This window comes from Salminus brasiliensis, chromosome 16 (genome assembly GCF_030463535.1).
Source record: "Salminus brasiliensis chromosome 16, fSalBra1.hap2, whole genome shotgun sequence".
Taxonomy (NCBI): domain Eukaryota; kingdom Metazoa; phylum Chordata; class Actinopteri; order Characiformes; family Bryconidae; genus Salminus; species Salminus brasiliensis.
The window spans coordinates 26,803,451-26,823,620 of record NC_132893.1 but is presented as its reverse complement, the minus strand read 5'-3'; the positions used below and the strand labels follow the sequence as shown (position 1 = coordinate 26,823,620).

General features: G+C 39.3%; 1 protein-coding gene across 1 annotated transcript; it reads left to right on the top strand.

Annotated features, from left to right (window-relative positions):
• Window positions 1-1,641: 1,641 nt before the first annotated feature.
• On the top strand, window positions 1,642-20,106 carry slc38a9 (solute carrier family 38 member 9). The gene is made up of 15 exons (XM_072659379.1): window positions 1,642-1,715; window positions 3,804-3,934; window positions 5,373-5,502; window positions 7,025-7,143; window positions 7,283-7,346; window positions 7,449-7,542; window positions 8,884-9,054; window positions 9,158-9,217; window positions 10,140-10,334; window positions 11,067-11,174; window positions 12,710-12,816; window positions 14,206-14,319; window positions 14,603-14,751; window positions 15,989-16,078; window positions 18,272-20,106. Exons 2-15 carry the CDS (start codon window positions 3,843-3,845, stop codon window positions 18,435-18,437), a joined length of 1,659 nt encoding a protein of 552 aa, XP_072515480.1. The 5' UTR covers window positions 1,642-1,715; window positions 3,804-3,842; the 3' UTR covers window positions 18,438-20,106.
• The last annotated feature ends 64 nt before the right edge of the window (window positions 20,107-20,170 follow it).

The following is a 20,170-nucleotide window of genomic DNA, read 5'->3' as shown; positions in this document are numbered from 1 at the left end:
AGAAAGCGTTAAAACACACTAAACGTTTTGATTGTAGCTAATATGAAAATCTTATTAAATTTGAGTTAGAACAAGAAAAACAGACTGAAAATGAACTTCGCTAAAGCTAATTTATTATTAAGCTAGCACAAGCTAGCACTAGCTAGCTAGCTAACTGGCGAATCCATGGGTCACGTGTTGAGTTTTAAGATTTTAACATTTTCTCAATTTTCACTCGTGAAAACATTTTAGCGACATTATACATTATTTCCCTACATACATTTCAAAGTACCACTCGTAGCCTCGTAGCTAAGCTCGTGTGTTTTACAGGCTTGCCCCGAAAGGTGAGGGAGCGCTTCCAGCAGGGCCGCAGGAGAGGCGCGGAGCGATCCGAAGAGGGAAGGGAGTGAGCGGGGCGCAGAGAAGAGCGCTGGGGGAAGTGGGCGGGAAACGGAAAAATCAGAAACAGAAAATAACAAGTTTAGGATCTTTCACATAACTTAATTATTTAATATCTTTGTAGAAAAATAGTGTTGATTAAAAACGATTTATTTGATGTTAAAGTTGGGCAATAGTGACAAATCCAGCTCCAGAAAGCGGAACTCTGCTCCAGGATTTCCTTCCGACCGCCTGGAGGCCTCTGCTGCAGCTCAGCTGCAACGGAACCATTTAGGCAGTCGGAAGAAAATGTGGGGCGGATCCGGGGTCTTTCTGGAGCTGGATTTGCAACCTCCGAAATTGCGAAAAGTGATAAGAAACAATAAAAGTATGAACTAAACATTTACTAATCTGCCTTAAAACAATAGTTTGGAGCTTACATAATTACAATGTCTGAATTTGTAAATCTCATTCTGTCCATATAAAAACCCTCACATTTAGATGCTCGTCCAAACAATAACAAACAATTTATCACTTTAGACACTTTAGTTTTCAATTGAACGTTAATATATATATATATATATATATATATATAATTAAATAAGTTTTAGATCAGATCAAGTTCTGTGATTTCCCCCCCAATTTATCATACTTAATTAATTAGGTTAAAACGAGTTAAAGTAACTGCCGTACTTTTTTTGCTTTTCTTTTCTTTAAATCATGATTTAGGAATAAGAAATGCGGGATGAACAGAATAAAAACAAGTACAAACAATTAATTAGATACTAAAATAATGAATTAAAAAGCCACAAACTAACAATTAATGCGATTTAGGTTTTTTAGATTTGTCCTTAACTGCATTCGGTGATTTGCTCAATAGATTAAACTCTAAAGTCTTTCAGTGGTTTAAGCTGTTATCTTAAAGCACTTGTTACTGTATTAATTAGGTAATTAATTAACTAATTGCTAGCTAATTTATGAAGCTGTTGTATGTATACATGTGGTCGCCAAATGAAGCCACAAGAAGAACTGCTGCTGATTATTATATTTTATCATTTTGTAGCTCACGCTATTTCTTGACTAGTGGGCTTAGACTGAGGTGTCTAAAATAAGAAGATGGATTTATTCGTTTGAATTGGAATCGAGCCGGAACAAAATACAAGGGACGTGCCCTCCAGGGGAATTATGGGTATTGTAGTTCACTGTACGTTCTCACAAAAGGCAGTTAGGTCGTGCTGGGGCGCAGCTTTCACTACAGGTCCAACAAGAACCTTAACCGGCGTGTGATCACGTTACGGGTCCTTTTCAAAACAAGTTAGCTTGGCAAGACGAATTGTTTCTTCGCTTTCTCTTAGGAGGTAAGTTACCGAGCTGGCGAATACACCATCGTTTCTTCACAGGAGACAAAAATAAATACAAAACACAGGATGAAAAACATCGTATTTAAAGCGTTTAATTAATGTCGGAACCTGAAGAGTGAAGGTGTCAGCAGGAGGACACTGCTTGTTTAGCTAGCTATCTAACATCAACCAGACTCATTTACTCAGTCAACAACAATCTTCAGCATAACTGTCCTGGCAGGGTTTTAAATACAGGTTTAAACCCTTTCCTGCCTCTGTGTGTCCCGTTTACAGTTCTGTAGCTGTATGAAATAACTGTGCTCGGTCATATACCAGCTCTTCTGCTTGTCCAGGTTTAGCTGATCACACAGTTTTCAGAAGCTTCTGCTTTTTCAGAAGTCTGATTCAGCAGCCTTGTCCTTCTGTGAACTCAAACATGTTGGAAGACCAGTAACGAGTATCTCTATATTATTCATCTGTTCTGGGAATAATGTTAAGACGGTTAAAGGAACGGTTGTGTAGCTTTGCATTATCTTGAGGAAGTAAGGTTAGTCGTTGTAGATTTACCATGTTCTTGGTTCTGGCACATCAGCAGTTTCCTTATTCATAGTTTACAGTCCTGTGAATGGTGAAGCCAGGCACATGACCCTCAGTATGGAGATCTGCTTCTGCTGCTGGAGTCAAAAGCTGAGATTAAGCAGCAATTTTCCATCCTAAGAAGTTTTCCTCAGGTTTGAATACTTGTACCCAGGACTGATTGGGAGTGTTCTGCTTAACTCGGCAAATCAGCTTGTTTGTTTATTGTTTGTTTATGAATTTCCAATAGTAGTACATCATTCTGATTCATTGATTAATTTGATTTGGCACATTAATTAAACTATATAGAATAATTTGAAATAATGAAAGAGCTGAGATACTTGATGGCAGTGGTCGAAAGCCAATCTGCACCAAGAGCCCTTCGAGCTTCAAGTACGGCACGGCTCGATCCACCATCCCTCAAGATCCACGGAAGACAAGCGTCCAGGCTTTTTTCTGTCCTGCACCAAAGTGGTAGAACGAACTTCCCCTGGGTGTCAGAACAGCAGAGTCGCTCGCTGTCTTCAAACGCAGACTGAAGACCCTCCTCTTCAGAGAATACTTTCACCTTCACTGGTCACCTTATTGCCTTGTGTGTGGTGGTGTCTTAACTTGGAGGTATCTTTGAATTGTAGCCTATTCAAACTAGCTGAGGTTATACTTAAGTAAATAGAAAAGCACTTTTGTAAGTCACTCTGGATAAGAGCGCCTGCTAAATGTCTTAAATGTCTAAATAAAATAAAAAGTGTCTTGAATTCACATGCCCATACCAGCTGCTGGGCAGGAATGTCGTAAGCTGTTGATTTGCTCTCCTCACAAGCATAGTCATGGTTTAGAGGGTGGATGTAAAGTGGCCTTTCATGTTAGTCATGCTCACGTGCAGGGATGGGGCGTCTTTCTTCTCGAAAGGGCTTGCACTGAGTTGTCTCCTCAGATTTGAATAGGGGCGCCAATGTGTTTAACCCTGTGAACCTTTCAGAAAGTTCTACATAATTAAATGGTTGAGATGTAAACATCATTCAGAGTGGTTTCATGTGAAATGAACTTCTCCAGGCTGAATTGTTCACAGTGGTGGTGAGTGGAATAAGACGTTTAAGGAGGTTTAATGTCTCTGAAAGTTCCTTCACAGAAATTCATTACACATGTTTAGAAATGCACTGCCTGATTTTGGAGAATCTGTTTTGCAATAATTTTATGAACAGCTTTCAAATACATTGTAAATACATTCATGGAAAATTCATGGAAATACTGTTTCAGACTACGTTAACGCTATCAGTGTTGCGTAAAACTCATGAGACATGAGTCAGTAAAGAAACCAGGATTGTAACTAAAATAGAATTGATGTTTATCTCTAATCCAGTGTTGTACATCACACTATTATGTATCATTTAGAATAGATGGTCCGATTCCCTTTTAAGCCTTTGGAATTATTGGAATACCAAGTTTGCCTTGCTTGTGGAGGGAAAATGTGGAAATGTATGTAAGATCCTGGATTGGGCTTTGATTGGGATTTGTATTTCACCTGCACAGGTAATGTTTTTTAAGTGAACCACTGAATTGGAGAAGACCATGGAGGAGGACTGGAAACCACTGTTGGGCTCCATTCAAGCAGGAGAGTACTATTCGGACCCAGTAGACTCCCTGGACCCCAGACAAAGAAGGTATGGCTTCAGAAGTTGTTCACATTGTATGCCCTTTTTACCACCTTCCACACTCCCTCACTAATTGCTTTCAATGGGAGAGATGCATTTTACTCATTGGTTTTGCATACCGGAACTCTTGCGTTTTATGTACTCTTATGATTTTCAGATCAAAGGTAGGTTATTGATTGTATACCTGGAGTTCTCTAAACTACATGATTTCAAAGATTTATTTTGATTTGGCTTGTGTTTGCAGGCAGAAACCTGTTGGCCTGCTAATAGATCACTTTCAAAAAGCTGGCGATTTCAACATGTACTTTTTAAAAACCATAGTTAGTCAGCACAGGTGATTGACAGGCAGATTGTTGCTTAACAAAAGAGACATGCAGCCAGAGTCAGCATTAAAAATTATATACACCGTATTATCTAGGCAATGACATAAGTGTTGAAAGTACATTAACCTAATGTACTCTTTAACTCTAAAGTACATCAGGTTTTAATGACGACTGCTTAGCTCAGCCACAATGTGTCAATAAGACATTTACTGATATCCTTACCAACACACTGTTGTGCTCTTTGTTTTAACACAAGTACAAAACCCTTCACACAACTTTTAAGTAGAAACAGCCTCTGTGTTAAAATAAAAGTCTTGTATAAAAATGTGCTGAAGGTAAAATATTTTGTGGGTAATATACTTGGCCTTAACCACACTGAGGTAAGCAACTTGTCCTCAAAACCCACTTGTTTGTATCTCAGAGCAGGCATTATGTGAATATTACAATGCATATCAGTTCCAAGAAACACTATTGCTTTCCCCATCCAATGGTGTGTTGTTCCAGCATCACAAACAAGTCAGCCTGATTGAATCCCGTTTGGAATTTCACAAACCCTGACCAAGATGTAGCTCTCTGAATTGTGTGAGTTATATTGAAGATGTTTGTGGTCTTGATTTCTCAGAACTGTAGCATGCTTTATTGCTGCTTGAGATTTAAAGAACCCTTAGCTAGTTTGTATCAGCTTGGATCCAAAATATACCTCTAAGCTTAAATACTGTTAAACACAAAAGTCAGTATGAATGCCATAATACTCAATATACACTACACTCTGCCTAAGTCCTCTTGAAAGAGGTGGGTCTTCAGTCTGCCTTTGAAGACAGCAAGCGACTCTGCTCTTCAGAGACCCAGGGGCACTTTAGAAAAGTTTGTTCCACTTCAGTGCCAGGATAGAGATGGTTGTAATTGTTTCCCTCACAAAATGCAGCTGCTTGCATTTAGTGCATGTTCAAACTGTTAAGTGTTCAACAAATTTTATTTGTTTTCCTCTGAGACAATCAATTAGTTTTTAATGGCTCAGCTGTTAAATACATGATGAATTAAATGATGTAATGAAATAATAAATAAAGTGTTGCTCCTTTTTTTAAGCATGACCTCACTAAAATCTAATTTACAATGACTGGCAGGCCTTTCCATGTGGAGCACAGGAACATAGTGGAGGACTCTGCTCAGGAGCGAGTGTCAGCTGAGGCTTCGGCACTGAGCAACAGGGTGCATTACTACGGACGATTGACCGCCTCCTCAGACAGACTGCTGGTACTCTATCTATGCTCTCTTCCCATCACAGAACCTACTATAGCAACCACGAACTAATTTCTAATTTCAATCTACTGCCTGTAACTGTACTGTTCAAGCATCTGGTTCACAGCAGTGTTTCTGTCTGACCACACAGCAGTTCCATTCAAGGAAGAGGGAGGGAGGGAGGGAGGAGGGGGGGTTGAATAATAAAAGTGCATGTTTATTTAATGAGTAATATTTATATATACAATTCTGTACAGAAGTTTCAGTGGCACCCAAGTACATTATTTAAAACCATTGATGTAGTCAATAGGAGTCTTTTTGCTCAAAAAATCAATCAAGAAGAACAAAGCTTGGTTCCAGTTTTCTTCTGAATATTTTTAGCTAGCGCGTGGATGTGTTCAGTGACCAGCTCTCCTGATTTAACATGGTTAAGAAAACTGATTTTCTAACTATACTAGACTCCCATGAGGAGAATTTTGGAGATGTTTTAATGAACACCTCGAAATTAATACAAAAAGTGGTGATTTGACATTTATTGTGTTTATTCTAATATCAGTGTTTTACTGGGCACTTGGACAAGTACTGCCCAGAGGAGCTTTTTCATTCTGATTTCCACAGGTATGTAGTGTATATATGCTATATAGACAAAAGTATTAGGACATGATGCCTACAAGAGCGCTTATGATATCCCATTCTAAATCCATAGGCATCAATATGGAGTTGGTCCCATCTCTGCAGAGCATTGGTGACCTGTGAACTCTGTGACCCTGCTCTGTTCCGTTGCTGTGGTTCCTTAACGCTTTCACTTTTCAATAATACCACTCCCTGCTGATGGTTGAATATCTAGGATATTCTCCAACTGCCTTGTTGCAGCAGAGGCATCCTATTACATTCAGTACCATGCGGGAATTCAGTGAGCTCTTTAGAACCACCCATGCTTTAACTAATAAATGTTAAGGCAGAGTGCTTGATTTTTATACACCTGTGGCAATGAGACTAAATGAAACTCCTGAATTCAATGATCAAGAGGTGTATTTTTGTCTATATAGTGTATGTATGTGTGCATGTATAAGCTTATAATTGATTATAATTCAATTCTAACATGAACTAAAATTATGTACACTGATGTATTTTTCTTGTTTTTAACCACTTAGTAAATGACTATTAGTCAATGGATGCTTAATGTGGTTGAAGTCCAGAGATAATCCCGTTTTCTCCCTTATCTCAGCTTTGTCAGTGTTTGCGTAACCAGAATGTCACACTAAATAAGATTTCATGTGGTTTGTGTTGGATCCCGAAGGCACTGAATTGTGCTGTACAATTCAAATCAAACAGGATTAGTCACAGATGTGCACTGATTCATTTCTTAAATCTAATGCTATTGCATGCCTTACATGAGCCATGTTGAGAAATGTGTTAACATGCCAACAGCAGACAGCGGTTGGCTCAGTGTCTCCTGTCTGCCAGAAGTTGTTATAGACTTGCCACATATACATTATCAGGTAATGATTTTGTTTGTTGTGCTCGTGTTCTGCAGGCTCCTCCAGACCATGTGATCCCCTCTCCTGATGATCTCTACGTTTATAGCCCTCTTGGAACAGCATTCAAAGTGCGTGGGAAAGATGGCGCTGCAAAAAACCCCAGCATTGTTACCATGTATGTATTACCTTTGCATGCTTTCACCTAATGAAACCTTATGTGAACACATATGGTATCAACTACAGATATTAAAAAATACAGTAACTGATGTATTGGAAGTGTTGGAGTTTGTATTGATGAAGGCTGTTGTGTGTAGTTTTGCTATATGGAACACAATGATGGGGACTTCTATATTGAGCATTCCATGGGGAATAAAGCAGGTATGTTTGAAATGTTATTTTTACACAAAATCACAGCATTACCTATACATACCTTTTGCCTCAATCTCCAGCCTGTAACTGGACCTTTTTTTTTTCCCTCAGGCTGGTTTCACCTTGGGGATAATCATTGTCATCTTAATGGGCTTACTGACCCTCTACTGCTGTTACAGAGTACTGAAATCAACTAAATCAATACGTAAGATACCGGCACCTGGTGTTCCTTCACCAAATCACATCACTTAATAACATTGACAAGTGATATGTCAGGTAAAGGGCATTGTCCAGGTGGAATCTCTGGGCCTTGTCCATGATCCATGTCCAGAGATCTATAAGGGTCATGGGGTAGTACACGCCTTTCTGCAGTGAATGAAAACAGATGGAGGAGTGTCTCTTAGCAGGTCTTTGAGACATTGCTGAGCTGTTTACGGCTGTCAGCACAGGACTGAGGGAATGCAGGAATGTTCTTGCGTCCAGTCCTGTGGATTATATACTGTACTATTAAGGGAGAGGCAATATAAAGACATGATTATAATTATGGCGAGCTTCTCTGAGAAGACCTAAAGAGAACTGATTAACAGCCCTTTTCTCTCACTTAAAGCCCTGTAATGTTGGGGCTTTGCCTAACCTAGCATAGTATAGCATAGCATATCTTTGTGTTTTTTTTTTCCCTTACTGGATAGTGCTGCTGTACTGTCTGATTCCTCTCTGTGTCTAGTTGGTACGCTCTGTGGTTACCTAGCTGAAGAGGTTGTTGCTGCTGATCAGTCTAGCGCTCCATAGGCTCCAGCGTGCCAGTCCTAACTGCATCAGCCCTTACTTATGTCAACTAGCACACACTTTTAGCTTCTTTTTTTTTTTAGCCAGAGTTCCCATATTCTTCTGAAGTAGCTGTTGCATTTATCCTCAAATGGCCTTCACTAGTGGGCTGGGTATATTTTACATTTAAATAAAAAAAATTGAGACGTCAGTAAAATTAACCTAGACTACTGTAACAGTTTGGGGTTTGCGGTTGCCCTAGGGTTTTCCAGTTGTTTTGTTTTTTTGAAAGAGGACACAGCAGTGTTTGAGGTTCATACTTTTCCATGTACTGAACTCTCATTATTCAACTATGACAAGATAAATACAGCATTTCTTTTTAGAGCACATATAAGCAGTATTTTACAGGGATGCACACATTGAACAAGATGCCCATGACCGACTTCTTTCTGAACCATGTTAACCATAATCAGACATGACGGTAGTTCCTAATGATGTATCAGTAACGTGGTTACTACCGTTCATGGATGAGCCTGCCCTGTAACTTCTAAGTAAAAATGCTCTCTTATATTTGCATGTTTGATGCTTCTTGTCACCCGCCCTTAGATGAAAATACTATAGTTGATGGTCCTTATATTTCATAAGTTTCCCAGATCTTATCAAGCTGCATTCTCCTGTACTATGAGACACGGTCATCTGAAGAAACAGGCTGAGCTCCGGAAATGTGATTTATACCTGCAAAGACACCATGGTGAAGTTAGCTGTTTCTTCCCCCTTGCAGCTTATATGGATACCTCAGACTGGGAGTTTCCTGATGTATGTAAATATTACTTTGGGGCGTTTGGACAGTGGTCCAGTCTGCTCTTCTCACTGGTGTCGCTGATTGGAGCAATGGTGGTCTACTGGGTTCTAATGTCCAACTTCCTGTTCAACACCGGGAAATTCATCTACAGTAAGCATCTCTTATGACGGTCATTCTGTATCAGTTATTGCCTCCCTCATATGTGATTTTTAGTTTCTGTGTGAATTTAAAAGTGCTTTTTCCCTTCAACCAGACTATGTTCACAACGTCAACATGTCTGATTGGGAGTTTGGAACAAATGGAACTGACGGAGGTGAGTATGTTTTAAAGACTTTCCCTCCTGTGCTGAAAAGCCATTTGCTTTTTCTGCCTGTTTCTGAGCCTGAAAGTGACCATCTGAGCATACTGTTGCGTTTTTAACCGCAATTAGTCTTTCCAGGAAAGTCTGTCCACTTGGCAGCTATATTAGTAATGCACATGAGGTTATTTTCATCTGTATTCTCCTTTTTAAATGGGGAGAGAATGCCCAAATCTGACACAATATCTGAGTGTTTTCAGGTAGTTTCTGCTACTATACATGCATGCATCCTGCTTATGCCTTTACCAACAACTTTTGTAACGTTACCAACCAACTTTTGTAATATCTGTGCTGTAACTAGGTCATTTAAAAGACACTGGCATCAAGTGATATCATTGGTCTTATTTAGCACCAATTTATCTTTGTTTACGTTTACATTTACATTTACGTTTACGGCATTTAGCAGAGGCTCTTATCCAGAGCGACTTACAAGGTAACTCGTATTACAGAGGTGGGCCAATGTAGTGTTGGGAGTCTTGCCCAGGGACTCTTATTGGTGTAGCACAGCATAGTCACCCAGACTGAGAATCGAACCTTGGTCTCCCACATGGTGTAATAGCTCACTAGCTGCTAGTGGTTTTATCTGTTGTGCCACACCAACCACTGTTTACGTTTGCTGCTGAACTGAAAATATTCAATAAAAGATTTTAAAAAGTGCCTTGAGGGGATTTGATTGGTTACTGATTGAACCCAAAGAACCTGCCTTAGAATCGAGAAGCTACTACATCCAATTGTTGTTGTTTTTGTTTTTTTTCCTCATACAGTGTTTTATTTAGATCTTCATCAAAGCAAATAACCGTCTAGGGACCTTTTTTATTTTTGAGATTGTGGCAACATTAACTTAAAATTAACTGCCTCACCACTTCCTCTGTTCCAGTGGTGTGTCCGTACCCGGACTTGGATCCAGACAGAAACGGCAGCATGAGCCTAAATTACTCCAGTGACAACAGCACAGCTGTGTTTGACCGTTGGTGGAGTAAAACCAACACCATCCCCTTCTACCTCATCATTCTGCTGCTGCCGCTGCTCAACTTCCGCTCAGCCTCCTTCTTCGCCAGGTTCACCTTCCTGGGTGAGCTGCCATCTCAACACCATCCCTTTCACTGCCTAAGGATATGTGGTGTATATATATGTGTATGCCAGATTTAGTGGGTGTGCTAGAACAAGGACATTACCAACATCTGGCCTTTGATTTTTTTTTGCCCTTGACCTAGAGTTACATTTTATTATATTATTGTTAGTTTGTCCTGTATGTTGTGGGGTCCTTTACAGTGTAATTTAATGTATTTGTGCTGAATCGTACTTGTAATGAATACCTTAATGCATTTTTTAAATCATTAAAACACATTAAAATAAAATGTGTTTTAATCTTTCTATAAAGCATTTTAGACTTACTGACATTTATTTATTTATTTATTTATTTATTTATTTATTCATTAATTTAAAAACCTGCCATGGTTTACACATTGCCCTACCATCATCAGGAAATATGAGATGATATTCAAACACAGACTTGTTTGAATATTTTGTTTGGGTATGATAACGTGTAAACTGTGATACCTTTGATGCTGTGGTCATGTGTTTTGTATATCAGATCAAACTGTTTTTGGGAATATATGGGATGTGCACAATATGCTTGTCTATGCAGGCACAACAGTTTGCATTCTCATATAAAGGATGTATTGATTTGTTTGTGCTGTTCCTCCATGGTAACACACACACTTTTGGCTGCTTGGTTGTTTTTTCCCATAAAGTTACTCGCATGATAAGGCCACTGATAACAACCTCTCATTGTTGTTCACAGGTACCATTTCGGTGATCTATCTTATCGTGTTGGTCACCCTCAAAACCATTCGATTAGGATTCCATCTGAAGTTTTACTGGTTTTATTCCACTGAGTTTTTTGTTCCAGGTAAATGCTGTACCAGTATTTCAGTATGCAATGAACCACTGTAAACAACACAGTAGAATACACGTACGGGAACGGGAGCACGATCCAACCTGTCTGCTATTCACTCATAATGAAAGGCTGGAAATCAACCGCTTTGTTTTTCTTTTTGTTGGAGTTTTAAAGACAAAATACAGGGGAACTGTCATTTGTGACAGTTATATAAACACACTCGCACTGCATTTGAATGTTGTGTGTGCGTGTCTGTGCATTCGGTAAGCAAATTAAGAATATCTTGGTTGCCTGTTGCTTTCACAAAGATTTTACCTATAAAAATCAGACACTTTATTATGTATAATAAAGAATAAAATAATAAGCCAAGATCAAGCAGTGCAGCTCCCAAAAGTAACCCATCTTCTAATGCTCTAAAAGGACTACTAAAGCCATAACCTTTTGACCTAAATCTACAGGCAGGAATGAAAATATGAAATTATGACTTGTTTCACAAAGCTTTAGATTAATTCCAGCACTGTGTACACAGTCTAGCATGTAGGTACCTTTGTAAGCCTCATTCTAGGAACCAGTTCAAGTTTCATGTCTCATGGAGATGTTTATTGCACTTCAAATGGATTTGAAATGACTAGTTAATTACTTGGGATTCCTGGGTGTGGACAATGATTGTGCATTACATGCATTTAATAAACCGGATTTCTGTAGTTACCTGATTATTCAAATGATCTACCAGCATGCTTTGATTTCTTAAATTGGATTAAGACCTAGAAATTCAATATAGAGAGCTGGAGTTTAGCTCAGTAGACTGATTTCTTAGCAAATGTATACCCTTAGACTGATTTTCTTTTGTTTTTCTCAGAGAAAGTAACCCAACTGAGGTGTGTAGCTAGCTTTGATCCTCCTCATCTGATGTAATGCATTTTCGTTGTTGTAATCATGAATCAAAGTTACTACAGTTATATGCTTGCAATAAGATTTTAAACTCTGTAGCCATAATGTAAGTTATCTAGTAATAATAAAGTAAACATTTTAAACAACTTGCCCCCAGAAATCCACCACTGTAGCAGTTGTGGTTCAAGAGTTTCTCCTAGCTTCAACATAGGCCAGTTGTTAAAGCAGATCATTTTGCTCCTGACTGCTCATGCTGCACACTGCTGTTATTAGGAATTTTATAAGCATACTGACATTCATAAGTGTTTCACTGCCCAGTATGTATCCTGATATGTTTTTTTTCCCCACTTATGAAGCCAGTTAGCACAAAAAGGGTAAACTCATGCAAATAATAGGCATAGGTCAACTTTTGCATGCTGTTAAAACGCTAAACTATGCTGCTGGGGTTAATGCCCTAAACTATGAGTTTTATGGACTTCAAAACAGTTTATGGTGGCAATAGGTTCAAAATGTACCTCAGAAAGCAGGCTTCTAGTGCACTCTGTAGTAACAAAGATCAAGCTGTAGTGGTACTGACCGCGTGTGTGTGTGTGTGTGTGTGTGTGTGTGTGTGTGTGTGTGTGTGTGTGTGTGTCTTTGTCTTCGTCTTTGTGAAGAGTTCCGGCTACTGTTTCCTCAACTGACTGGTGTACTTACTCTGGCCTTCTTTATCCACAACTGCATCATCACCCTCATGAAGAACAACAGAAATCAGGAGAACAATGTGAGTGTCCCTAATGCCCACGCACAGTCCTGAAGCTTTACACTCTAGTGGATTTTTTTATTTTTTATTTATTTATTTTTGAATAGCACAATACAAATGTATTTGTATTGTGCTACTGATTATATTTATATTTATATTTATATATATATATATATATATAAATTTCTATATTATTAAAGGTGTATGTTTTAACTCATACTGTCCCAATATTTCCATGACCTTTATATCAATGATAAGTCTATTGTAAACTTGTGATTGTAACTGTATTTAACACAAATTTAAAAACTGTGATTTCTACAAATTTAAATAGATGTGCTTACTGACAGTATTTGGCAACTGCCCTGTGACATTCTGTTGTAAGTGGTTTTGCAGTCTGTGGATTGAGTTGCAGAGAAATGTGGAAATGTTATGTGTGGTAACAGACTGATGCAGCCTATAGGTGAGGGTGGGCTGGATTCCTGCACAGTTTTGTAATTTTTCTGCTCAAATACCTGATTCAAATCCTCTGTTAATTGCCAAGTGTAGTAGGTTTGTTCGAGCAGAGAAATCAGAAAACTGCATTCTGCCCCCTGTTGCCCACATCTGCTACAGAGATTAGATAAAAAACCCATTTTATTGATTTAAGAGCTGCCAGTAAGAAACAAATGGGACTGTGTTTTTGAGTCTCTGCTGAGGAGTTTTGACCGTTGTTAATAGGAAGGCTGTTGCTTGTCAGGAAGTGTCCACTGTGGCCTCATCAGTGGAGAACATTTAAAGCAGTTGTCAGCAGAAGTGGGACACTGTTTTTTTGCATCATGGTTTTTAGGGCATTTCCTGCTTTGTTTCACATCATGTTTTATTGCAGTGTTTTCTTCACTTCTTGGTTGCATGCATTGCATTGCAACTGACAGTTTGACGGTTAATGCGAGCATTTTACCTGTTTTTAAGAAACAACCCTAACATACCATCCTTTCCCATTTAGATACATGAATATAAATATAAATATAAAGTATCGCACACTGATTTTACGAAAGCTTACGAAATGCTCTTAATAGTTGGCTCTTAAAAGTTCAAAACTATCACAGGTTCATGGGAGCAGGTTGTCTTGATATAGCTGTAAACTACAGTAAGTTATTTTTGTGAAACACAGGAATTAATCAGAGTGGCTTGGCAGCTACACTGGCCCAGGGGTTGGAATTCGAATGGTTGGTTCGTTGGTTCGAATCCTGAGCCATGACGCTTGGCCATAACCGGCTTCCTAATACTGGGAGCATTGTTAGTTCTGCTTTTGGGGTGAATGGGGTCAATAATAAAAATAAAATTGGTCCATGATGAGGCATTCAAATTTCAAAGACATCAAATTTGTAGAAAATTCTTGAAATGGAACATGCTGTGTTTTTGTGTTTGCAGGTTCGGGATTTGTCCTTGGCCTACCTGCTAGTGGGCCTAACATACCTGTATGTGGGGGTGCTGATCTTTGCTGCATTTCCTTCTCCACCACTGTCTAAAAAGTGTCTTGAACCAGTAAGAATCCTTTCTTTGTTTTTTACCAGACTAGTATAATCCTAGAGCAGTGTTTTTCAAACCAGTCCTCTGGTGCCTGAGATGCTTCAAATTTTTTTTCTATCCCTATCTGTTGCTGGGTTGGAGCAAAATCTGAACCGGTTTGAGGTGTGTGTGTGTGCATACCCATAGCTTAATATGGGTCATTAGTCAACAACAGCATTGCTTGCTCATACATTACATGAATGTGTATTTTTAACTGTAGATTACATCTTCTGTATCATTTGCTTTCATTTTGACACAGAACTTTCTGGATAACTTCCCTAGCAATGATGTTTGGGTGTTTGTGGCCCGGACCTTCCTGTTGTTCCAAATGACAACCGTCTATCCGCTGCTGGGTTACCTGGTACGAGTGCAGCTTATGAGTCAGATCTTTGGTGACCAATACCCCAGGTGAACTTCCTTATACATCACAGTTGAAACAGGATCTCATTATAATTGGAGATGCTATGCTAATGTTGTTAACAAAAAGAACACTTGGGCAGTCACCAGTCACCTCTCTGTATATGGACCCGACACTCAGAACATCTCCAGATCTTTTACTGGTCTCATACAAATCAGTGAGGTTTAGAACAGTGTTTCTGAACCCTGCTTCTCGAGGCTCACTGCCCTGTGCGTGGTAGTGCTCCTCCTGCTTTATCACCCCCATTTCTAACTCAATAATAGACTGTTAATCAGCTGATGAGTTGGATCAGGTGTGTTGGGAGCAATGTGGGGAAACACTAAAAAGTGCAGGGCACGTAACTGAATGGTGAGGCAGCCACTGGAACCAGTACAATATGTGGCATCACTTCATGCACTGCGGTCCAGTTTGAAAGCAGAATAGGACTACAGAGTTGGATGCTATGTGAGATGTGTTCTAATTTTAGCTTAAATGTTTAACAAAATGCTAAATGATAAAACCACACCTTTTTATACATGTTTATGTTGCTTTGTGATAGATTATTTAAGCTAATGCAGTACATTAAGATTGTGGAGTATTTACCAAAATGAGATTGGTGACAGTCTAGTGTATGTTAGCAATGTTAGGCTAGCATCTTCCATTATTACCTAAAGATTACTATTCCTTGAAGAAACACTGATGTGTATTAATGCAAGCAGCTAATGTTTTCAAACAATATAGTAAAAATGTAGTTACAATGTTTTGATATAACCCAGAAGATACAGACTAGCACAGTTTTCATACTTCTATCACCTCAGTCAGCTGATTTAAATGCTAAATTGGTTTACAGTACTGACACTGCCAGCATTGTGTCGCATGCACACACAAATGTTTCTCCCTATCAGTAACGGTTGCTTATGAAAATCATTACTTTTATGCAAATAAATGCAGCATTGGGCTCCATTTGCTTAAAAAAAGGTTATGATGTACTTTGTGTTTGCAGACTAGACAGAACTGTTGGAAAATACATTTTACATAAGAATAAACAGGATAAATAAAGACAGAATACAGCATGCTGCAGTCTTGCTCTGTTCAATTCCAAAAGCATCTTGATGAACAGACAATAAAGTCTGTAAATAACTGTAAAGATTTAATAAATGAAGTTCATAAGAATTAAGCTCTGTATTACTATAACTTACATAGTTTAATTGTTAACCATCAATTCTTTTCTTTTCTGTTCTTTTCTAGTTTTCTCCATGTCTTCATACTAAACACCCTTGTTGTAGCTTCTGGGGTACTTATGGCCAAGTTTTACCCCAACATTGGTTCCATTATCCGGTAAGTGAGGAGAATGACCAGACTATACAGTGCATCCGGAAAGTATTCACAGCGCTTCACTTTTTCCACATTTTGTTAGGTTACAGCCTTATTCCAAATTGTATTAAATTAATCTCTTTCCTCAAAATTCTACACAAAATACCCCATTATGACCATGTGAAAAAAGTTTTCTTGAGAGTTCTGAAAATTTATTAAAATTAAAAAACAAAGAAATCATATTTACATAAGTATTCAAAGCCTTTGCTTAATACTTTGTAGAACCACCCTTGGCAGCAACTACAGCCTCAAGTCTTTTTGAATATGATGCCACAAGCTTGGCACACCTCTCTTTAGGCAGTTTTGCCCATTCTTCTTTGCTGTACCTCTGAAGCTCCATCAGGTTGGATGGGAGACGTCTGTGCACAGCCATTTTCAGATCTCTCCAGAGATGTTCAATCGGATTCAAGTCTGGGCTCTGGCTGGGCCACTCCAGGACATTCACAGAGTGGTCCTGAAGCCACTCCTTTGAGATCTTGGCTGTGTGCTTCGGATCGTTGTCCTGCTGAAAAATGAACCGTCGCCCCAGTCTGAGGTCAAGAGCGCTATGGAGTAGGTTTTCATCCAGGATGTCTCTGTACATTGCTGCATTCATCTTTCCCTCTATCCTGACTAGTCTGGCAGTTCCTGCTGCTGAAAAACATCCCCATAGCATGATGCTGCCACCACCATGCTTGACTGTAGGGATGGTATTGGCCTCGTGATGAGCAGTGCCTGGTTTCCTCCAAACATGACGCCTGGCATTTACACCAAAGAGTTCAATCTTTGTCTCATCAGACCAGAGAATTTTGTTTCTCATGGTCTGAGAGTCCTTCAGGTGCCTTTTGGCAAATTCCAGACGGGCTGCCTTGTGCCTTTTACTAAGGAGTGGCTTTCGCCTGGCCACTCTGCCATACAGGCCTGATTGGTGGATTGCTGCAGAGATAGTTGTCCTTCTGCAAGGTTCTCCTCTCTCCACGGAGGAACGCTGGAGCTCTGACAGAGTGACCATCGGGTTCTTGGTCACCTCCCTGACCAAGGCCCTTCTCCCCCGATCGCTCAATTTAGATGGCCGGCCAGCTCTAGGAAGAGTCCTGGTGGTTTCAAACTTCTTCCATTTACGGATGATGGAGGCCACTGTGCTCATTGGGACTTTTAAAGCAGCAGAAAATTTTCTGTATCCTTCCCCAGATTTGTGCCTCGAGACTATTTTGTCTCAGAGGTCTACAGACAATTCCTTTGACTTCATGCTTGGTGTTTGCGCTCTGACATGCAGTCAACTGTGGGACCTTATATAGACAGGTGTGTGCCTTTCCAAATCATGTCCAATCAACTGGATTTACCACAGGGGGACTCCATTTAAGCTGTAGAAACATCTCAAGGATGATCAGTGGAAACAGGATGCACCTGAGCTCAATTTTGAGCTTCATGGCGAAGGCTGTGAATACTTACGTAAATGTGATTTCTTAGTTTTTTAATTTTAATAAATTTTCAGAACTCTCAAGAAAACTTTTTTCACATGGTCATAATGGGATATTTTGTGTAGAATTTTGAGGAAAGAGATTGATTTAATACAATTTGGAATAAGGCTGTAACCTAACAAAATGTGGAAAAAGTGAAGCGCTGTGAATACTTTCCGGATGCACTGTATTTCTATGGATTAGTGAAAGAAAATATGGATTGAATCTCTTAGATGGAAGTGTTTTATATTGAATCAGATGCTAAATGAGCAGTTTTATAATCTGACAAATCTAACAAATTAGCTACAAAACCACACAGACTCCATATATAAATACATTACTGTATATAATGGCAAGGGCCCTTGAGCAAGGTGCGTGTGTGTGTGTGTGTGTGTGTGTGTGTGTGTGTGTGTTTACTGCACAGATAGATTTAAAGGTGGAGCCCAAATTCCATCTGTGTCCAACACAGTTGAAGAATATGATTGTCTTGTTTTGTCACAATAACAGAATTGATCACAATAAATTAATCATATTTCCTACAGCTTGAATCACTAGAGGCGTTGAAGGCTAAAACAATTTGCCATATATTTTTGGAATCTGTCAAACCAGTCTGTCAAAACAAGTCTGAATGTGTGGTGTAAGACATTACAGATATGAAGGAATGTAAGCATGTATTTAGAGTAAAGGCTCCATAACCTTTGTTTGCCTGTTCCTGCAGGTACTCCGGCGCCACGTGTGGGCTGGCTCTGGTCTTTGTCTTTCCCTCAGTTGTTCACATGATTGCCCTGAGGCGTCGTGGCGAGTTGCGCTGGCCTTCTGTTTGCTTCCACAGCTTGCTTATTGTATTAGGGGTGGCCAACCTTCTGGGCCAGTTTTTCATGTAGCACTTTGTTTAGTTTTCTTCTTTTCTTTTCTGTACCACACTCATCACTCACTTACACTCAAGTGTCCCTCCCGCACTATCTCACTCATTCAGTGTAGAGAGCATGGTTCTTCTCTTGGTTCTGATACTGTACAGGGGTGTGAGTTCTGGTAGTGTACTGTAGGTGGCAGTACTAGTATTTAATGGTGTGTTGAAGTTTTCGGTTTGTACAGTAGGTGGCAGTTGACATACGTTAGTATTGCAGGAGAGGGTATTTGTTTGGAAGATTTTCAGAGCAATAAAGCTGCAGGATGTGGACCAGTAAGAATGTACCAGCATTGCACCACTGTGAAAATGGCCTTTAATTTATTTACACTCAGTAGTCCTCTACTCAGCTACTGATACATCTAATGCCAAGCACCTTCAAGCAGCATTCCTCTACTCTTCTATATACTAGTGGTTTGAGGTGGACAAATTACCTCAAACCAAAAGATGTAGGTATATGGTTTAAGCAGGTGTCATTTTCTTTTATATTTGATTGTACAATCACCGTACACATAACATTTAACACCACCTGCCTGATACTGAATACTTCCCTTTTGTACCATCACAAAAGATCTGAGCATTCGAGTCATGGACTCCACAATACCTTGGAAGGTCTCCTCTAGTGTCTGGCACAAATACGTTAGCAGCAAATCCTTTAAGTCCTGTAAGTTGTGAGTCGGGGCCTCCATAAATCTAATTGCTTCAATGAATCCTAGGTGCCCATGACCTTGTCACCAGTTGACAGGTGGTTTCTTTCTTAAACCACTTTTGGTAGGTACTGACCACTGCATACCAGAAACACCCCACAAGACCTGCCTGATGTTTTGGAGATGTTCTGACCCTGTCGTCTAGCCTTCTCAGTTTGGCTCTATTGTCTAAGTAGCTCAGATTCTTACACTGCCCAATATTTCCTGCTTCCAACACATCACCATCAAGAACTGACTGTTTACTTGCTGCCTAATGTAGCCAACCCCTTGACCGCTGCCACTGTAGATAAAGATAATCAATGTATTTCACTGTGGAGTGGGTGGAGTTACCTTTTAGATTTTTTCCAATTTTGTTTTTTTTTTACAGACCTTTCTAACTGACAAATGTTACTGATCCTTTTACATGCTGACAAAGGCACACCATTTTCAGATGTGATTTGCTCACTTTTTTGGATTTACTTATAGCCATTTTAAAGCCAGTGTCCTTCAATAATATGTTCAAAATCATGCAACTTATGTATATTATTGAATTAAAGGAGACTTAAGTTCTCCAACTTCTGTGGAATTGTGGGTGCTAATGAACAAGTGTTCCTAGTCAAAACAGAGCTTAATGTATTATTAATAGGATGACTAAAGGGATACTGCACTGTCTCTGGAAACGGGTAAGACGAGCAGACTGTAAGAACTGTGATTCTTTATTACTGTGTACGCAGACCTCGCTGGCCTCTTGTACTTTTGAAATGCTCATGCTCTCTTTTGATCGCTTTGATTCTTACTTTTTAAAGCATTAGAAAGTCATCAGTATATTTGTTTGCAAGGCTTCATTTTGCACATCACATGAATCCCAAAGCTTGAATCCCTTTAAAATGTATATAGAGATTTTGATTTGGCAGGTGTACTATGCTGCTGTATGTACTTTTAATAAATATTCAAATATCACCTTAGTGTTTTTCTGTATTTCCTGTTAATTGCAAAGTGGTAAGGATGGCTGATTAAAAACAGA